The following is a 15,820-nucleotide window of genomic DNA, read 5'->3' as shown; positions in this document are numbered from 1 at the left end:
TAAATAAATGTTAATTATTTCATATAAGATCGATGCAAGCGAAATGTTGAATACAATTCAATGTCGAGCATTGTACTGAATTTATTCAATTTATTTCCATTTGATTTTAATACAATTAAAAACGAATGTTCCCGCGAGGTGGTGGGTCATAAACGAAACAGATTCGATAGGGATGTGAAGTTTGAATTATGTACACATATATGTGTCTTATCCTAGTGACGATAGATGGTACTGTAAATTTGCGCGCAAAAATTGAATCTTTTCTAGAAGGAACGAAGTATACTTTTTGTATTCACTTCTTGGATAAAAATATAAGATAAATAATAAACAATGAAGTTTATGTAACTTTAGTATCTTTTGTACATATTGCAAATTTTAATTAGATATTCATTAATTTTATTCAATTTAGTTCTTTGAATCAATCATGCACATTGAATGTTAAAAATTACTAAACAACTACTAAGAATTTTACAAAATATATTTGCGTTATATTATTTATTGCGATAATTTTGAAGAAAATGCAATTTGTTTATTTTTAAACAATAAAACAAGATGAATGTTTGTACGATTTATATAAAAGGAAACTCATTAAAATAAAGAATTATGAATTAAAAATTGAAAAAATTATAATTTTTATTTCTTATAAATAAATATCAGATATATATATATATATGGTATGCAAAAGTTTTCAATATTTGCTGTTATTTTCTGACGTAAATACGAAGCTTCATAAACTTAACAATCTTAACACTACTGAAAGTTCTTTACTATGATTTATCTCCCTCATGTTGAAGGTTAAATGAATTTAAATGCAATATTTTACGAAGTGCGATAAATAAGATATACAAGTCTGGCTTTGCAATTGGACAGGTTGCTCATTGCATCAGAAAATGATATTATATAATTAATAACAATTTTTATTAACAAAAAGGATGTACAAATCCATCTAATACTGTTACAGATATGTTATGTTTTATGTTATATTCCCGGTGAAATATATTTTTTAAAATAATTTAATCATCAACCAAAAATTTAATGTGTAAGTACTCTAACACTATTATTAAACTATACCAAATAAAATTTCTATAAGATATTTCCAAATAATATCGAAAAACAAGATGTTAAAAATTTTGAACAAACTGCGATTGCAAATGAATATAATATACATATAACTTGTCCAACACGCATAATAATAACATCTGCTTAAACGTTTCCGTTAACGCTGCCTAATTACTCGAATTAAGGCGACAGCATTTTTAATGACATTTGAGAAGCCTGTCCGCAGAAGCGACATGCTACGCCACTGGTCTCCTCGTTTTTACCTTCATATCGAAGTCACGAGTTCTCAGTTTGCGCATAGCCGCCGTAAAGTAAGGATGTGCTGTGTCGTTCGTCACCTCCTTCTATTCAAGAAGACAAAAAGAATTTAGAACTACGGTGTATCTACGTGATATTTATACTCGTCACCCGTGTCTTATCGACATTTCCAGGCTAACTAGGCGACTGACAAATGAACCCACATCATGACATCCCGTGAAAACTTGGCTGTTATATTAACGATAGTACTTGGAATTTTCGCGATTAACATTCACGCCAGATCCTGGGGTAAGTAGAATAAGCATTTGTTTAATAATTTTATGTGACGAAAATTTGGACTAACAGCAATTTAACGTAGTACACACGGTATAAGTAACACCGCGTTGCGGGTCGCGCGAACGCTGTCTCCATTCACGCGGTTTCAGTGGTCACGTACGCCACTTCTCCCAGACTGTTTTACCATGCAGAACATCGAAATACGGTTGTAAAGGTGAATGAAACCGACGTTTGATTTGTCTCGAACCTCTTCGCCAAACTTTCACGATTCATATTCACACGGAAACCAATCGAAACGGTACTTGTCCTTATACCTGTTTACGTAATGAATGTCAAGTTGTAGACTATGTTCCGTGTACAGAGCAATGCGCCTTGTTAACTGACCGAGTAAAGCCTCGTTCCATGACCAGTTATCAAGGGAGGTATGTATCTAAAAAATCACGAATACCTCTCTATTCCATTAAGTACGAGTCATATCACGTGTAAATATTGCATATATTTATTTATTTTACATATACAACACGTGATTCATTTTACAAAGTCACCCCTAAAACCTGATACAGATAGCAACGGCCAGCTAGGAAAGTAGAATTCCAGTCAGTTAGTGTGTATGTAATGTATATTTGTACACACACACGGGAATCGATGTGTAACGAATGAACAGCCGTTTTATTGAAAACCTAATGGAATGACGAATAGAGAACCATATTAAATTACCATGGTTTGGTAACGCCGCTAGAAACTGTCGACTACCGGCGAAATTTGAAATCATGCATTCATGACGATAAGTGCATTGGCGGGGACCTATTTCACCTACTTTGACTATTCGGTGCTTGACTAATATCGAAAGAAAAGCATGTGGCATGGAAACCTAAAAATAACCGGTAATCGCGCAAATTATGTCACAAAAATTTTTTGAATGATAGGCGATGTCACAAATTCTTCGAATTCTTTGGTATTTCTCGTACGTTCTCGCGAGCGCGTCTAGAAAACCTGCCCCACTACGCCGTGCATCCTACTACTAGACTCAATAACCGATCCGCGTATTATACAAACTGTGAACCGAATTATGCGTATACGATGAAGTGTGAAATTTCGGTTACGTAACAAGCGAAACTGATAAGATTGATCGGTTTGTTTAATCCTACGATCGCATGGAAAGTTTACATTGTACAAGACTGTCTTATCAATGCATCGATATATAGTATAACAGTAATTTTTATATTTTTACGATACTATGTATTATATTTAAAATGAAACTATATTAGCAATGCTGGAACTTGACTAGTCTGTGAAGTAAACAAGACGAATTAATTTCTTATTCCCACTTTGCTAACATCTTCAACTTGATTATTCCTTTATTCAAGGATCTCTTGTTATATATGGTGTTTACGGTACTATGTAGTTCCGTTAGTGACTTTTTCGTAACTGATAACATAGAAAAGAATAATGCTTTACTATTTCTTACACACCATGTATATGATTATGTAAAATGTGTATCCGTACAGCATAATAGACTAGTTTAATAAAAAATACGTTGATCAGTTTTCGATCGTATCTAAACTTTTGATAAGTTGACACAACAAGTGTAACGAACACGTGTGGCATTTTTTATTACACGTATTTCATCTCATTAATAAGATTTACGAGTACGTGTTTATTAGAAATAAGCATGACGAGAACGTTTCGAGCGCAGTGAAACTGAATAAGCTACATTTTCATATCGCGATCGTGAAGCAGGCAATGTAAAACGTTCCGAGTTGTGTATATGGAACAGCGAAATGCAACACTCGAGATAATTTATGAAAAAAAAACTCGAAAGTGGGAATAATAATAGTAAAAGATGACTTAGCTTTACATATCATTTTTTACTTTCATCATCAATCTTTTCTACGCATACCTTTACCGCGTCACTAATTTGATAAATCAGTTTTCATATTATACAATAGATTAAATCGGTAAAAAGGAAATGTGATATTATTATTTAATTTAATAAAAAGTAAAAAATTGATAAATGAGAAAAATAAAAATGGTTAGAAATGTATTTGGCAAAAAATATTATAACAATATATTAAAAATATGTTTTAGAACCGTTGAAAATAATGGAATAAATTTTTCCTTATAAAAATTTAAATAAATATATATATGTATTATTATAACATTTGAAATATATATTATTATAACATTTTTGCATGTGCATATACATTTATAATATTTATCTTTTATAACATTTCTACACATATGTATGTCAAAGTTATGTAAGATATTATTATCAATATTTATCATTCTAGTTTTTCCATTTTCACATTAAAATTTATGAATAAAATTTGAAAAAGCCACTGGTAAACAGTCAATAATATTGCTATGATATTTTTGCGAATATACATTCGTAATATTTTTTTACAACTATTTATATTTCGTGAATATATATATTTCTATTCATCTGTATGCCAAAATTGTATGTAAAAAATATAAACTTTGAAATACGTTAATTAAATATTTACATTAAAATTCGGAGAAACTATTGCCATATAAGTAAAAGTATCTAATAAACAATATTTACTATAGTAAATCTTACAACTACTACATGTAAACGTTCTCATCTTGTTGTTTACTTTTGCATAAACAAAATCTATGTTCATGCGTACATGATTCCGTCAACGTTGCTACTACGATATCAAGTCGAAGTTACTTAACATATTCGTACGCGCGAGCACACAAATGTATTGCAAGAACGTCAACAGTTTATTCGATATTTCGAAGGCATTGCGCACTTCCATTTCCTCTTTGCTAGGTCAATTGACAATGAAGAAAAAATTCAATGATCTTCGACTTTAGATCTCATTTATCGATACCAAGTTTTTAAATAAGTTTTAATCGCTTGTTGTATTTCCCGGACAGTTTGTCGCATTACTTTCTTACTTATAATTAGAGCTGATACGGTGCGCAATGTATAATTACGATATGTGTTTTTGAGTTTTCGATATCTAAAGCAAATAATATACAAATAAAAATTTAGACATTGGGAAATTTCTGTAACAGAAATTAAAGTTTTATCAGACGCTTACATTTCTGTACAAAACGACACGTTGCTTTTTCCTTTCTCTTATCTTCTTCTTTTTTTAATGGAAAGATTACTAGAATATTAAATATTTTACTTTAGGTTATATTTCATTTAATTTTAGTTGCATTTTTTCATATTTAAATAGTACTTTACAATAAAGGTGATTCATAATTAATTATCAACATTAGAAACGTTGAAGTTATAATATTAAAAGAATCATACGATACATTGAAATGTACATAATGTACATAACAAGAGGAACAAAAAATTCCTTTACTGTTTTGTGACAAAACATTTAACTTCGAGATATAGTGTCAAACTTTCTACATTAAATTTCTGGCGCGGCCTTTTAAATGTATAGTAGTTGCGCGCGCAGCGTCACAAAACATATGCGTAACTGAAAGCACGTGTACTTGATGAAAGAATTATATATATATTACACAAAATACTTGACACATGCGAGAATAGATAAAAATTACAAACTTTATTAAGCTCTGAGCAAATTGGCTCAACTTTGAACTTTAAACTTTAGTATTTTTCCTTCCATATTTCCTTATGTATAGAAAATTTATATATCCTCCAATAAAGTTCTATATACGGTCTTGAAGAGCATCATTCGATGCCGCCAATTTGTAGGTTAAATTATAACCTCGATATAATCAACTATATATATATATATATATATACACATTTGTAGTATCATAGAAATTTAAATACAAGCTTTTTCAAATTATAATATATCACTATTAATTCGCCTTGACTACACAATTTTGTTTACTTATGAGAAAAAGATTATTATTTATTATAATCTTTTATTTCAATCTAAGATCTAGGAACTACTGCTTGTAAATGTTGATAGTGTTGACATAAAATAAAATCAAACAAAATATACGTAGCATTATAAAGAGTCATACTGATATTATCTTTTGTATTATATTATTTATATTCAAAATTGATAATTTTGCAATTTCCCTTGACGTAATACTAATTTCTAGAACAACTGTATAATAGTAAAGAGACACGAATGTCGAGGAGTAATGGCGTAAATGATTGATCGCTATTACGTGAATTGAGGAAGATCTTTTGAATAAACATTATCAAACAGATATGTACATATACATATGTACCGAGTATTGACACTACGTTATACCGAAGGCGACGAGTTCAATTTTTGTCCATATCTTGTATTGTTAACATATTTTCAAATAAGAATGCATGATAAAGTTAATAGAGCTTAATATAAGTTTTAAATTGTTTTGGCCAACAGAACTGCAGTTTCGATACTTGAAAAATTGTAATTATTGTTTTTCCTTTATCTTCGTTAGACTCGTCGTAAACTTAAATTGTTTGGAATTATAAGAAATAATTGTTATATTTATAATATTTTCAGAGAAATGAACATGGTCGCAGGAGTCAGGGTTAAAAAGTCTTAATTAACCGATATCTTAATGCAAATATACGAATGATAAGTACGATGCACGGACGTTATCTTTAGTTTGTGAAATCGAGACGATTGCTACTCAACTTGCGCCCTGATATAATAAATTTAACCGTTACGATCTTTGCATTGTTACACTTCGATTCTGCTCTCGTCTTAGCAAACAACAAGGATTTGTAATATTTTAAGAAGATACGTGACATAAAATTGAAACGAGAAATCATGCATACCCATAAGACTTTTTCCATATTTTGTTCAAACTGCGTTAATGTTAGAAAAATGTAATCGGATCGGAAATTACCGAGAGAACATAGCAGAGTTAGTTATACGAATTCATTTATACTTTCGCCAATATTTATCCAAGTATATTTTACCCAAGTTACTACTATCACTGTTATCGAGTACTAATCTTTATTTGATCTAGATATAACAGTATAAAGATATTTCCAAACTAGGCAAGAAAAGAATTTATATATATAAATCTATAATAGAAAATTATTTATTATATATATCTGTATAATTATTATAGATATAATTTATTGTATAATTTTTATTATATTGTTATATAATAACTGTAAATATATGATTTGTATGATCGTTATTAAACAGTTAGAAACAATTGGAAATAATTAGAAGGCTCAGGTCCACGAGAAAAAGGAGAAATGTCAAGTTTTAACATTTCTCTGAAAACTTATTAAAATAAATTTATTTTTCAATATATGTATAATGTCACAACTTCATATTTTCTCATAGATATTATATCAAAATGAAACATTTTATTCTTCATTTTATTCTACATCGGTTTCAACTTTTGTTTATAATTTTTGGTAATATGGAATACACTAAACTGTAAACAAAAAATGAAAAATACCTTGTACACCTCAATTTCTTATAACTGCTATGAAAATTGTAATTCAAATTGGCGACATAGCCAGTGATAAAGAGCAGGCACAGGAACGTACAGAAAAACGTTAAACCCATTCCTCTTTTTCTGCCGTGGTCCCTTTAATTATTAACACGTTAACGACAGCTAACGCGTTACTGTGACTCAAGGAAAAAATAAATTTCTTGTGTCTACTTCCATTTGTAATCATAAGCGACATGGCGTAATATTTGAAATTAAATTTTTCAAATATTTCTTAAGTGTAAAACCGCGCGGCTCAATTTAATATTTAAATAAAATTAACAACTACGAATGTATTAAGTTTAGAGAGATAATATTTCTCGAGAATTAAGTGATCAGAAAAATTGCAAATTCAAGCAACATCTATTCCGTAGTACAGCTTAATATTCGTTGAAGCTATAAACCGTCCAGGATTAATTTTTCAATAGTTATCTTCGTCGGTAGCAAATGACTCGTGTATCATAAATTATTAAGATAAATATAATTGCACCCCTTATAAACAGGCAAAAGATAACGATAAAGCTATCGTAGGTGCCATGGTATTAACAAAAATGAGCAGATAAGAAAACTTAACTTTCTAAAGTATCTTTAAACTAACACTATACGATATTTTCAAGTTCTAGGTAACAATCAATGATAATTGATTAGTAAACAAAACTTTAGAGTATATGCAGATATTTTTTCTAGTAATTTACAGTATCCCATAAATCAGATAAACAATGTTAGTTTCTAGATATTTTCTAGGCAGTCATTTGAAAAGTTAGATTTTTTTTAATTTCTAGGGAATATATAATAGAATATATCTTGTCGAGTTACGATATTTACATCCTTGAAACTGTACATTGTTGTCTTTGAAACAATTATCGTATCTTTTGAAATATTAAAAATAGATAAATCTTCTATTTTTACACAAATCTTATGATACTTAAATTACTATACTATAATCACTATGTCCTTACATAGGACAAACGCACAGGAATGTATATAATGAATGCATATGAATAATTAAATACATACATTGATAATTGATTAAACATGACAATTTCATTGAATGGTTGCAGTGCAATTTCAATGAAATGCAATTTACCTGCTTAAATATTTAAACAATTTGAGAAAATATTCCACTAATTTCAGATATTTTTTGATTTGCAGATATAGCGATCGCGATAGGGCGTGAAGTTGAATTTCTCGCACAAAATCAAACGCTAATCGGACAGGCAAAGTTAGCGGAAGCTGTGACTTTATCGGGGGTGGCCTACGATGATATCACTAGAACAATGTATTTTAGCGATGTGAGTAACAAGAACATAACCATATTCAGTAATGACCTGGAGGACAAGAATTTCACGTTGAAACCGTTACTTAAAAGTAAGTACATTAAATTTCGTTTTACTTTATATACTTCTGAGTTACTTTCAACTTATTTCTGAATATTATTACAATTGTATTTGTGTAATGTATAAAGATAGATAGAGTTTATCTTACGTATGCACCTACTTGGTATTGAGAAATTGCGAAATTTAAATTACCCCAATGTTACTCAAAATGGACCAAAATATGAATAACAAGAGCGAATTGAAACTTCTTTGAAACTAAGAAATATTAATTTATTATTAATCTTATTCAGTAGATACATTTCAAATATCAATTTAGCTGATAAACTTCCATATAGTATAAATATTCATGTCAATATCACTTTTTATGAAATATTTTGTCAGAGAAAAATTCATTAAGATAATTTGTATTTATTACACTAACAGCTTAACGTCTTTCGTTTTGTTGTCTAAAAAACGTACAAAGCATATAATAGAGTATTAAAAAATATTCAATTAGCATTTGACAATAATTTACAGTTCTTAGAATAAAATGATAAATGCCTCGTGCAAAATCGAATTATTACATTTATAATGGAAGAGAAACGTATAACGGGATTACTTATCATTCATGTATTATCTTATACGTAATGCGATCCAAGTAAGAGTTTCGTTGTGGGAATAAAGAAATCATTGTCATATTTTACATTAATCATATAGATAATTAGGATTTTAATAAAGAATCTTAATTAGATAATATAAATTTTAAAATACTATTCATTCCTTAATCCTGCAAATTGCATGATCTATTGCATGAGCTATTTTGAATGATAGCTTTTTCATTTCGTAGAAAAGTATTTTTAAATATTTTCAGTAGGATATGAACTTATGATATTAGAAATTTATTTTAGTATTAATCTTTCTATACGTTTACTCTATAATTACTTTTATCTGTATCATTATTATTATTTCTTTTTTCCTATATATTCCTATATATATCCTATTCCTATATACATATATGTATTAGTAATTAGTAATTAATAGTATATATTAGTAATTTCCAATTGACTATTTATTAAACTTCTTTAGGAAAGATTAAATAAATAAAATGTATCAATATACAAAGAAATAATTTGCTTAGAAACCGAGCAAACTTTTTTTTCTCAAGATGATGGTAGGTTTTCAAAGATACGCATCTCTAAGACTTTTGGAAAGAATAATGGCACCACTCAAGATTTTGTCTTTCAATTTATTATAGTCGTTCTTAAAGAAACAGCCCACAATGTAAAACTACCATTTTCCGTAAAGAACAAAAGAAATGCCCTTTTATCCTTTGGGTGCATCCATGTGTTTTTTATTCGTCACAAAGGGAGAATTCATGAATAATAAAAGACCAAAAGGCAATGTTGAAGTAAATGATGACGGTACTAGTTTGAAAAACGAACTGAATATCATTTAGATGAATTCATTAAAGATAACATGGAATTTTTTTTAACTTAATGCCTTGAATATAAGATTCTACAATTATAAATTTGTAGTTTTTCAATGCTACTTCAATGCATTGAGAAATAAAGTTAGAACACGTCTGATACATAAAACCAAACTGGTTCAAATGTATCTTCTGTTACCTTCTTTTTGTTATCTATTTAAAATTATCTATTTAAATCTCCAGAGAAGTTGTATTTTACTTAGAAAAGAAAAAAGTAATTTTCACCTTATACTACAATTTCTTACGTTCGAAATTCAACCATACAATCAATAGAAAAATAAGTGTACCTTTACATTTAAATATAAACCTCGTCTTTCGAAAGAAAGTATATATAACAAATGATGTTCTTTATCATCCGTAGAACAAAGCAAAAGTTACATTCTTGCGCTTGCCTTTGATATAAAGAGTCGAACCCTATTTTGGAGCGACGCTTTGCAAGGAGTGATCATGAAGATGCACGTATCAGAAGATGGACTACCGGAAGAACCAACGATCCTCCACAATTTAACGTACCAGAGCCCACGCGGTATCGCTCTGGATGTATGTAACAGGTGTGCCATTTATGTCCTACCTAGAACGCTGCCGTGCCCATTCACGACAACGTGCAATCTCGACCGGTCTAGTTCCGTTTAGAAATTCGCGTCAAATAAGAGAGAATAAAAATATCTTCACCGAACGGGATTAGGAAAAAAAAAGAAAAGAAAAAGATAAAATAACACGCGATATAAAATGAAACTTGAATGTCTTATAATTGTACGTTGTTTCTAGTCACATATACTGGGTAAATAGTAATAATACAAATCCAAGTATCGAGAAGTCGAATCTAGACGGAAGCAATCGAGTAACAGTGATCAAAGAGGATTTATACGAGCCACTGGCTGTCGCTATAGATCACAGTAACAAGAAGCTATATTGGATCGACGATGCAGAAGGCCTAAGAATAAAAATCGAGCGCAGCAATCTCGATGGTTCCGAGCGTGAACTATTGGTTCACCCTAAGCGTCATCAACCAGTGTACCTGGCGTTAGATCATAACTCGATATATTGGTCCGATCTGGTGCACAGAGCTGTTTGGACAATACCAAAAGACACTAAATTTGACGAGCCAAGAATGTTTCGCTCCTACCAATCAACTCACGATGCCGATCCAGCTGGGATCGTAACCCGTGATAACGTTGGCAAAGTAGAATGCCCGGTGAATACGAATACAACACAAAATACTAACCCGACGAACTTGTCGCTTGACGAAAGGTCGTATAATAATTTGATAACCAGCACAGAGGAATCGGAACTGACCACAGAGACGTCCAAACACTGCCTAAATGATGGTCATGTGGGTGAGAAGGAAGGAACGTGCCAGTGCAGGCTTGGGTAAGTATCTGATGCTAGATATGTACTTAATTTGAATATCTCAAAAATATGTTATTCAATCTTGAATTCGTAGAATACAAACTAAGTACAAATTCAACTATTTCAGATTCACTGGACCGTATTGCGAAATAAATCTTTGTCACAATTACTGCTTCCGAGGCAATTGTAGTATAAATAGTGACGGATTACCCACATGTAAGTGCAATAACGCATTTATTGGACCAAGATGTGAAACAGACGTCTGCAAAGACTACTGCTTGCATGACGGTCAATGTTCCGTCCAAGATGAAAAACCAGTTTGTAAATGTAAATATTCCCAAGGATCTCGTTGCGAGATTTTAGGCAATACTGCTGAACTTTGTGAAATAATATGTGCAACAGAACGAGTTCCTACTAGCGTCGTTACCGCTCACTGCAGGTACATTGCTTTTGAGAAATTCTTAACTTCGTAATATTATGAGGACCTGAAGAATTTCTGCGACCTCCTTACTTCGACTTCAATCACTTCTGAATTCCTAGTCTATCAGCTTTAATTAAAATAATTGTTTATTTCATAGCAGAAGTTTTTAACAATTTCGACGACAAATAATAAATAAATAAATGATCCGACTGCTGACATTTTGCTGATAGACAGTAGCATGTGTCATGTTATTATTATGTATAAGATTCGTTTTTGTATAAATAACTTGTCCAATTAACAGAACGGTATATTTTCTGAAATATCGCATTCACGCATTTGTTCGTATAGTTTCTTCACGGATGAAGCTACTACAAACATATGTCGCTAAAGAGTTAATATTCGAATGAGATTATTTCTAACCAATTTAATACAATTAAACTTTAAAGAATATAAAACTTATAATTCTCGTTATTTTCTGTTAACAGGTGTCCCGAAAAGAATCGCCTTGCACAAATGGTGATAGCTAAAGAGGAAAATGAATATAGTACGTGGCTACCAATTTTCGGTGCAGTCGTTGGTGTACTTATTCTTGTAATAGCCGTACTTAGTTTTTATGTAAATAAATTCCGAAAACGGCCACGCATCAAAAAGCGTTTCGTCGTCAGTAAAGGTGGTGTGACACCACTCACATCTCGGCCACAATTGCCGGACAATCAGTGTGAAATAACCATAGAGAACTGCTGCAACATGAATATCTGTGAAACTGTGAGTGATCGACCAGCTAAAATATAAACATTATTTATGTGCATGCTAAATATGGGCATACGTGTGCAATAAATTGGAAATGTAAGATATGTAGTGCAGCTACATACATATTCGGGGAAAAAGAATCAGTTAAGGGCTTAAAGAAAAAATTCAAACAAGAATCTTAATAAAGTAGATTGTGTAATAAAGAGATTGTAATATTGCTGCTCTCTAATTTTAGATTGACAATGCTTGTTATTATGTATTAAAGTTGATGCTTAATTAATTTGAGGCACTTAATATTTAAGTAATTAAAATCAATTGCACATTTATCTTTTACTAACTTCAATGCTATTGCAATAAATATTATTTTATGATACCTTTTGCTTATGTTCTGATTAATATGCTGCTATGCATGAATTTATATAAATTGTTACACATTGTACGTTTCTTTCATGATCTTCAGTATATACATAAAATTCATTATAACAAACTTATAATCATTATGCGATACTCTATTACAAAATAAGTGCTGCAGTATGAAGTAAACATTCAGTAAATTAATGACTATGAGTTCGAAACACCTTGTATTATCAAAACATTAAACAATTTTAAACAAATAAACAATTTTCAAATATAAAAATCATTTCGAATTAATAGTAACCTTTCTATAGAATAACAGCATGGAAAAGAAATTAATACTTTATTATGAAAATACTACAGTACTGAACATTAATGAATGCAACTCACAGTATTTCATATAAACTCTTATGTATAATTTATTCACATATAAATTAATTCTTAAATTCTTTTTTTCATCTTTGATATATAATGTTTTCTTTTAATTTTATTTTTTATGGTTTATCAGAGATCATCGTCTTTATCATACTTGACATCATCAAAATCTCGAAACGAGCTTAATCGAGTACACATCATTTAAACTTTAATTTTTTACAGCCATGTTTCGAACCAAAATTATGTGTGGCAGCGTCGGGAGCTAATGTTTCTAAAAAAGAGGAGAAGAATTCTTTACTCGATAATATGGAGGAGAATTCGTGGTAGCATAAACTAATATTTGGACGTGTCAATTGGCAAAGATTTTATGGACTTATCAGGAAATCCGTCAAAAGTTTAACTTCGCGGAACTGCACGTCTGTACATACCGCAGAATGCTGTAGTATTATTGTTATGATTAATAACGATGCTTACAAGATGTACGGGAACACCATGACAATGATAAAGTCAGAAAAAAGAAAGCCAAAGGTCTTTTCGAGGACTCTTAATTTTTATTACATCATATAATATGTAGGGCTGTGTTCATATAAAGATTATTTCATCTAGTTATTAAAAGGTTATCAATTTTTTTTAAAGATATGTAATTATATATTTTTCATAAGAGAACAAGAAATCTTAAGTCCTATGGCATTTTTTAACTGCCTTGGTGTATAAATACATAGATATATGTATATATATACATATGTGTATTTATATACACATCAAATTTATAAAAGATTTATATAGTGCTTTGTTCAATATTTCTTGGTTCTCTGATTTATTCGTCATTCGTTTCTATTTTCTGCTCGACTTTTTGTTTTGAAGCTGTTTCAGTAATAACAAATTATATCTCAAAATAACTAGCTCTGTAAATTAATCCTGAGTGCAACCGAAAGGGTACATGAAACATGCCTTAATTGCTAGGCTTAATGATTGCTCAATGTACCACTGATTGTGAGTACAATTCTAAAGAAAATTTTAATTTTCATTACAAAATTATTGTAATGAACTGCATTATGTTTATGAAAAAGAAAAATGAACGTTTCTAATCAAGATCGTCATCGAGTTTAAATTTTAAGCATTAAATTATTAAATCGAGAATTTTTTTAATTCATCTATGTTCGTTTTCATTTTGTACATTTGCAGATAAAAGAGGGATGTCTACATTAACAAAAATTACATATTGTTTTACTAAAAAAAGAGAATGTTAGCTTTTAGAAAAAACAATATGAAATACCAAATAACTTCTTTAACTGCCTTATACATTCTATGAAATACAAAAATATTATTTGGATAGTTTTAAAAAACTTAATTTTTTAAAGACTATTTTAAAATTAGTATGAGTGATTTTGTTTTTTGAACGATTACACTTGTTTGTTTGTATAAAAATTATATAGAGTTATCTTGAACATTTGTGCAAGTTTGTGCAAATGATTCTTCAAAAGAAATTCATTTACATTCTCAAATAATAATAAAATTATTATAATGTAAATTGTGGACGTTTACATCCATAGAAAGTACAACAAATGTGTTGAACTTCGTTTGCAGACTGAAGGATTCTGTGTAATCTCTTGGTTTTGGAAATAGAGTACAAATGGTTATATACTTAAGTGAAAGTAACTTATGCGAAATATGGTAAAACAATGAAGGAATCTGTTTGAAACTGTCATGTTATGTTTTCCGTTCTATTGCTTCCAATAACGAAATACCAAATTGTACTTTCTATCGCTCTCTTCGTACTTAAACTATACAATTGTTCACAGCAAATGGTAGCTAACTTTTTACGATGTATAGCTACTTAAAACATAAACTTAAATTTATACCAAAGTTCTACATAACATTATCAACACTAACTGTAATAGTATAATTTCTAAACATTATTTCGAGGTAATATTAAAGATTAAGTTTATAGAACGTCATATATATGATAATAATACTAGTAATAATAAAATATCTTTTTTGCACCAAATGAAGCTATATTAAATAAGTAGATAAAACAGAAAGGCAATTGTAGCATGGCAGTAGCTTTTACAATGCAAAAATATTGCGCAGCTATGTCCTGATTTAAACTCATTTAAGGACATAAAATATACCATTTATTATCATGGTATAAACGAGTTAACATTTTAAACAACATACGTTTTTTTCCCCGATATGTACTTCTATATTTTACGCTACGGAATAATGTTCCTGTTGTAGAGGCAAATTAAAAATATGGCGATTTATTTTGTTCCTGTACACGATGTTAATATAATTTAAAAACCATCATACTTTGCAATGGCGTGATAAGTTTTTGAAAAGTTTAGTAGACAATTTTATACAACATATTTGTATTTGTTAGACTCCAAAATATGTTCAAATAGAATGATACAAAGATATATATATATATTAAATATTACATTTGGAATGTAGTCCTTTCTCGAGCACTCAACCCCAGAGGAGGGTTAGTGGATTTATAGTGAAGGGCTTATATTCCCTCATAAATTATAGAATAATTTGTATATAGCAAAATTACCATCTTTATTTTTTATTGTCTTCCAGTAATAGAAAAATATGATTTTGTTGATATGTCACATATCGTTTCGTATCATAATATTACGCAGTACTTAAATTATTTTATTGTTTTTATAACGGAATTTATTTCATCTAAATTATTCGAGATTCTAAATAATTTGTATCATTCTATTATAATTAACATGTTGATCGCTATTGTATACAAATAAAAATGTA

General features: G+C 29.8%; 1 protein-coding gene across 1 annotated transcript; it reads left to right on the top strand.

The window, feature by feature from the left end:
* Positions 1-1,334: 1,334 nt before the first annotated feature.
* LOC100745194 (protein cueball) lies at positions 1,335-15,588 on the top strand. The gene is made up of 7 exons (XM_003494596.4): positions 1,335-1,605; positions 8,152-8,367; positions 10,163-10,352; positions 10,570-11,172; positions 11,279-11,590; positions 12,058-12,337; positions 13,274-15,588. Exons 1-7 carry the CDS (start codon positions 1,524-1,526, stop codon positions 13,376-13,378), a joined length of 1,788 nt encoding a protein of 595 aa, XP_003494644.1. The 5' UTR covers positions 1,335-1,523; the 3' UTR covers positions 13,379-15,588.
* The last annotated feature ends 232 nt before the right edge of the window (positions 15,589-15,820 follow it).

This window comes from Bombus impatiens, unplaced genomic scaffold (assembly GCF_000188095.3).
Source record: "Bombus impatiens unplaced genomic scaffold, BIMP_2.2 scf_2859, whole genome shotgun sequence".
Lineage (NCBI taxonomy): Eukaryota > Metazoa > Arthropoda > Insecta > Hymenoptera > Apidae > Bombus > Bombus impatiens.
This window is presented reverse-complemented; position numbering and strand designations above follow the sequence as displayed.

Coding starts and splice junctions, on each gene's coding strand:
- LOC100745194 (XM_003494596.4), top strand. CDS start 1,524: ATGACATCCCGTGAAAACTTGGCTGTTATATTAACGATAGTACTTGGA. Junction 10,353..10,569: donor GCTCTGGATGTATGTAACAG/GTGTGCCATTTA, acceptor CGTTGTTTCTAG/TCACATATACTGGGTAAATA. Junction 12,338..13,273: donor ACATGAATATCTGTGAAACT/GTGAGTGATCGA, acceptor AATTTTTTACAG/CCATGTTTCGAACCAAAATT.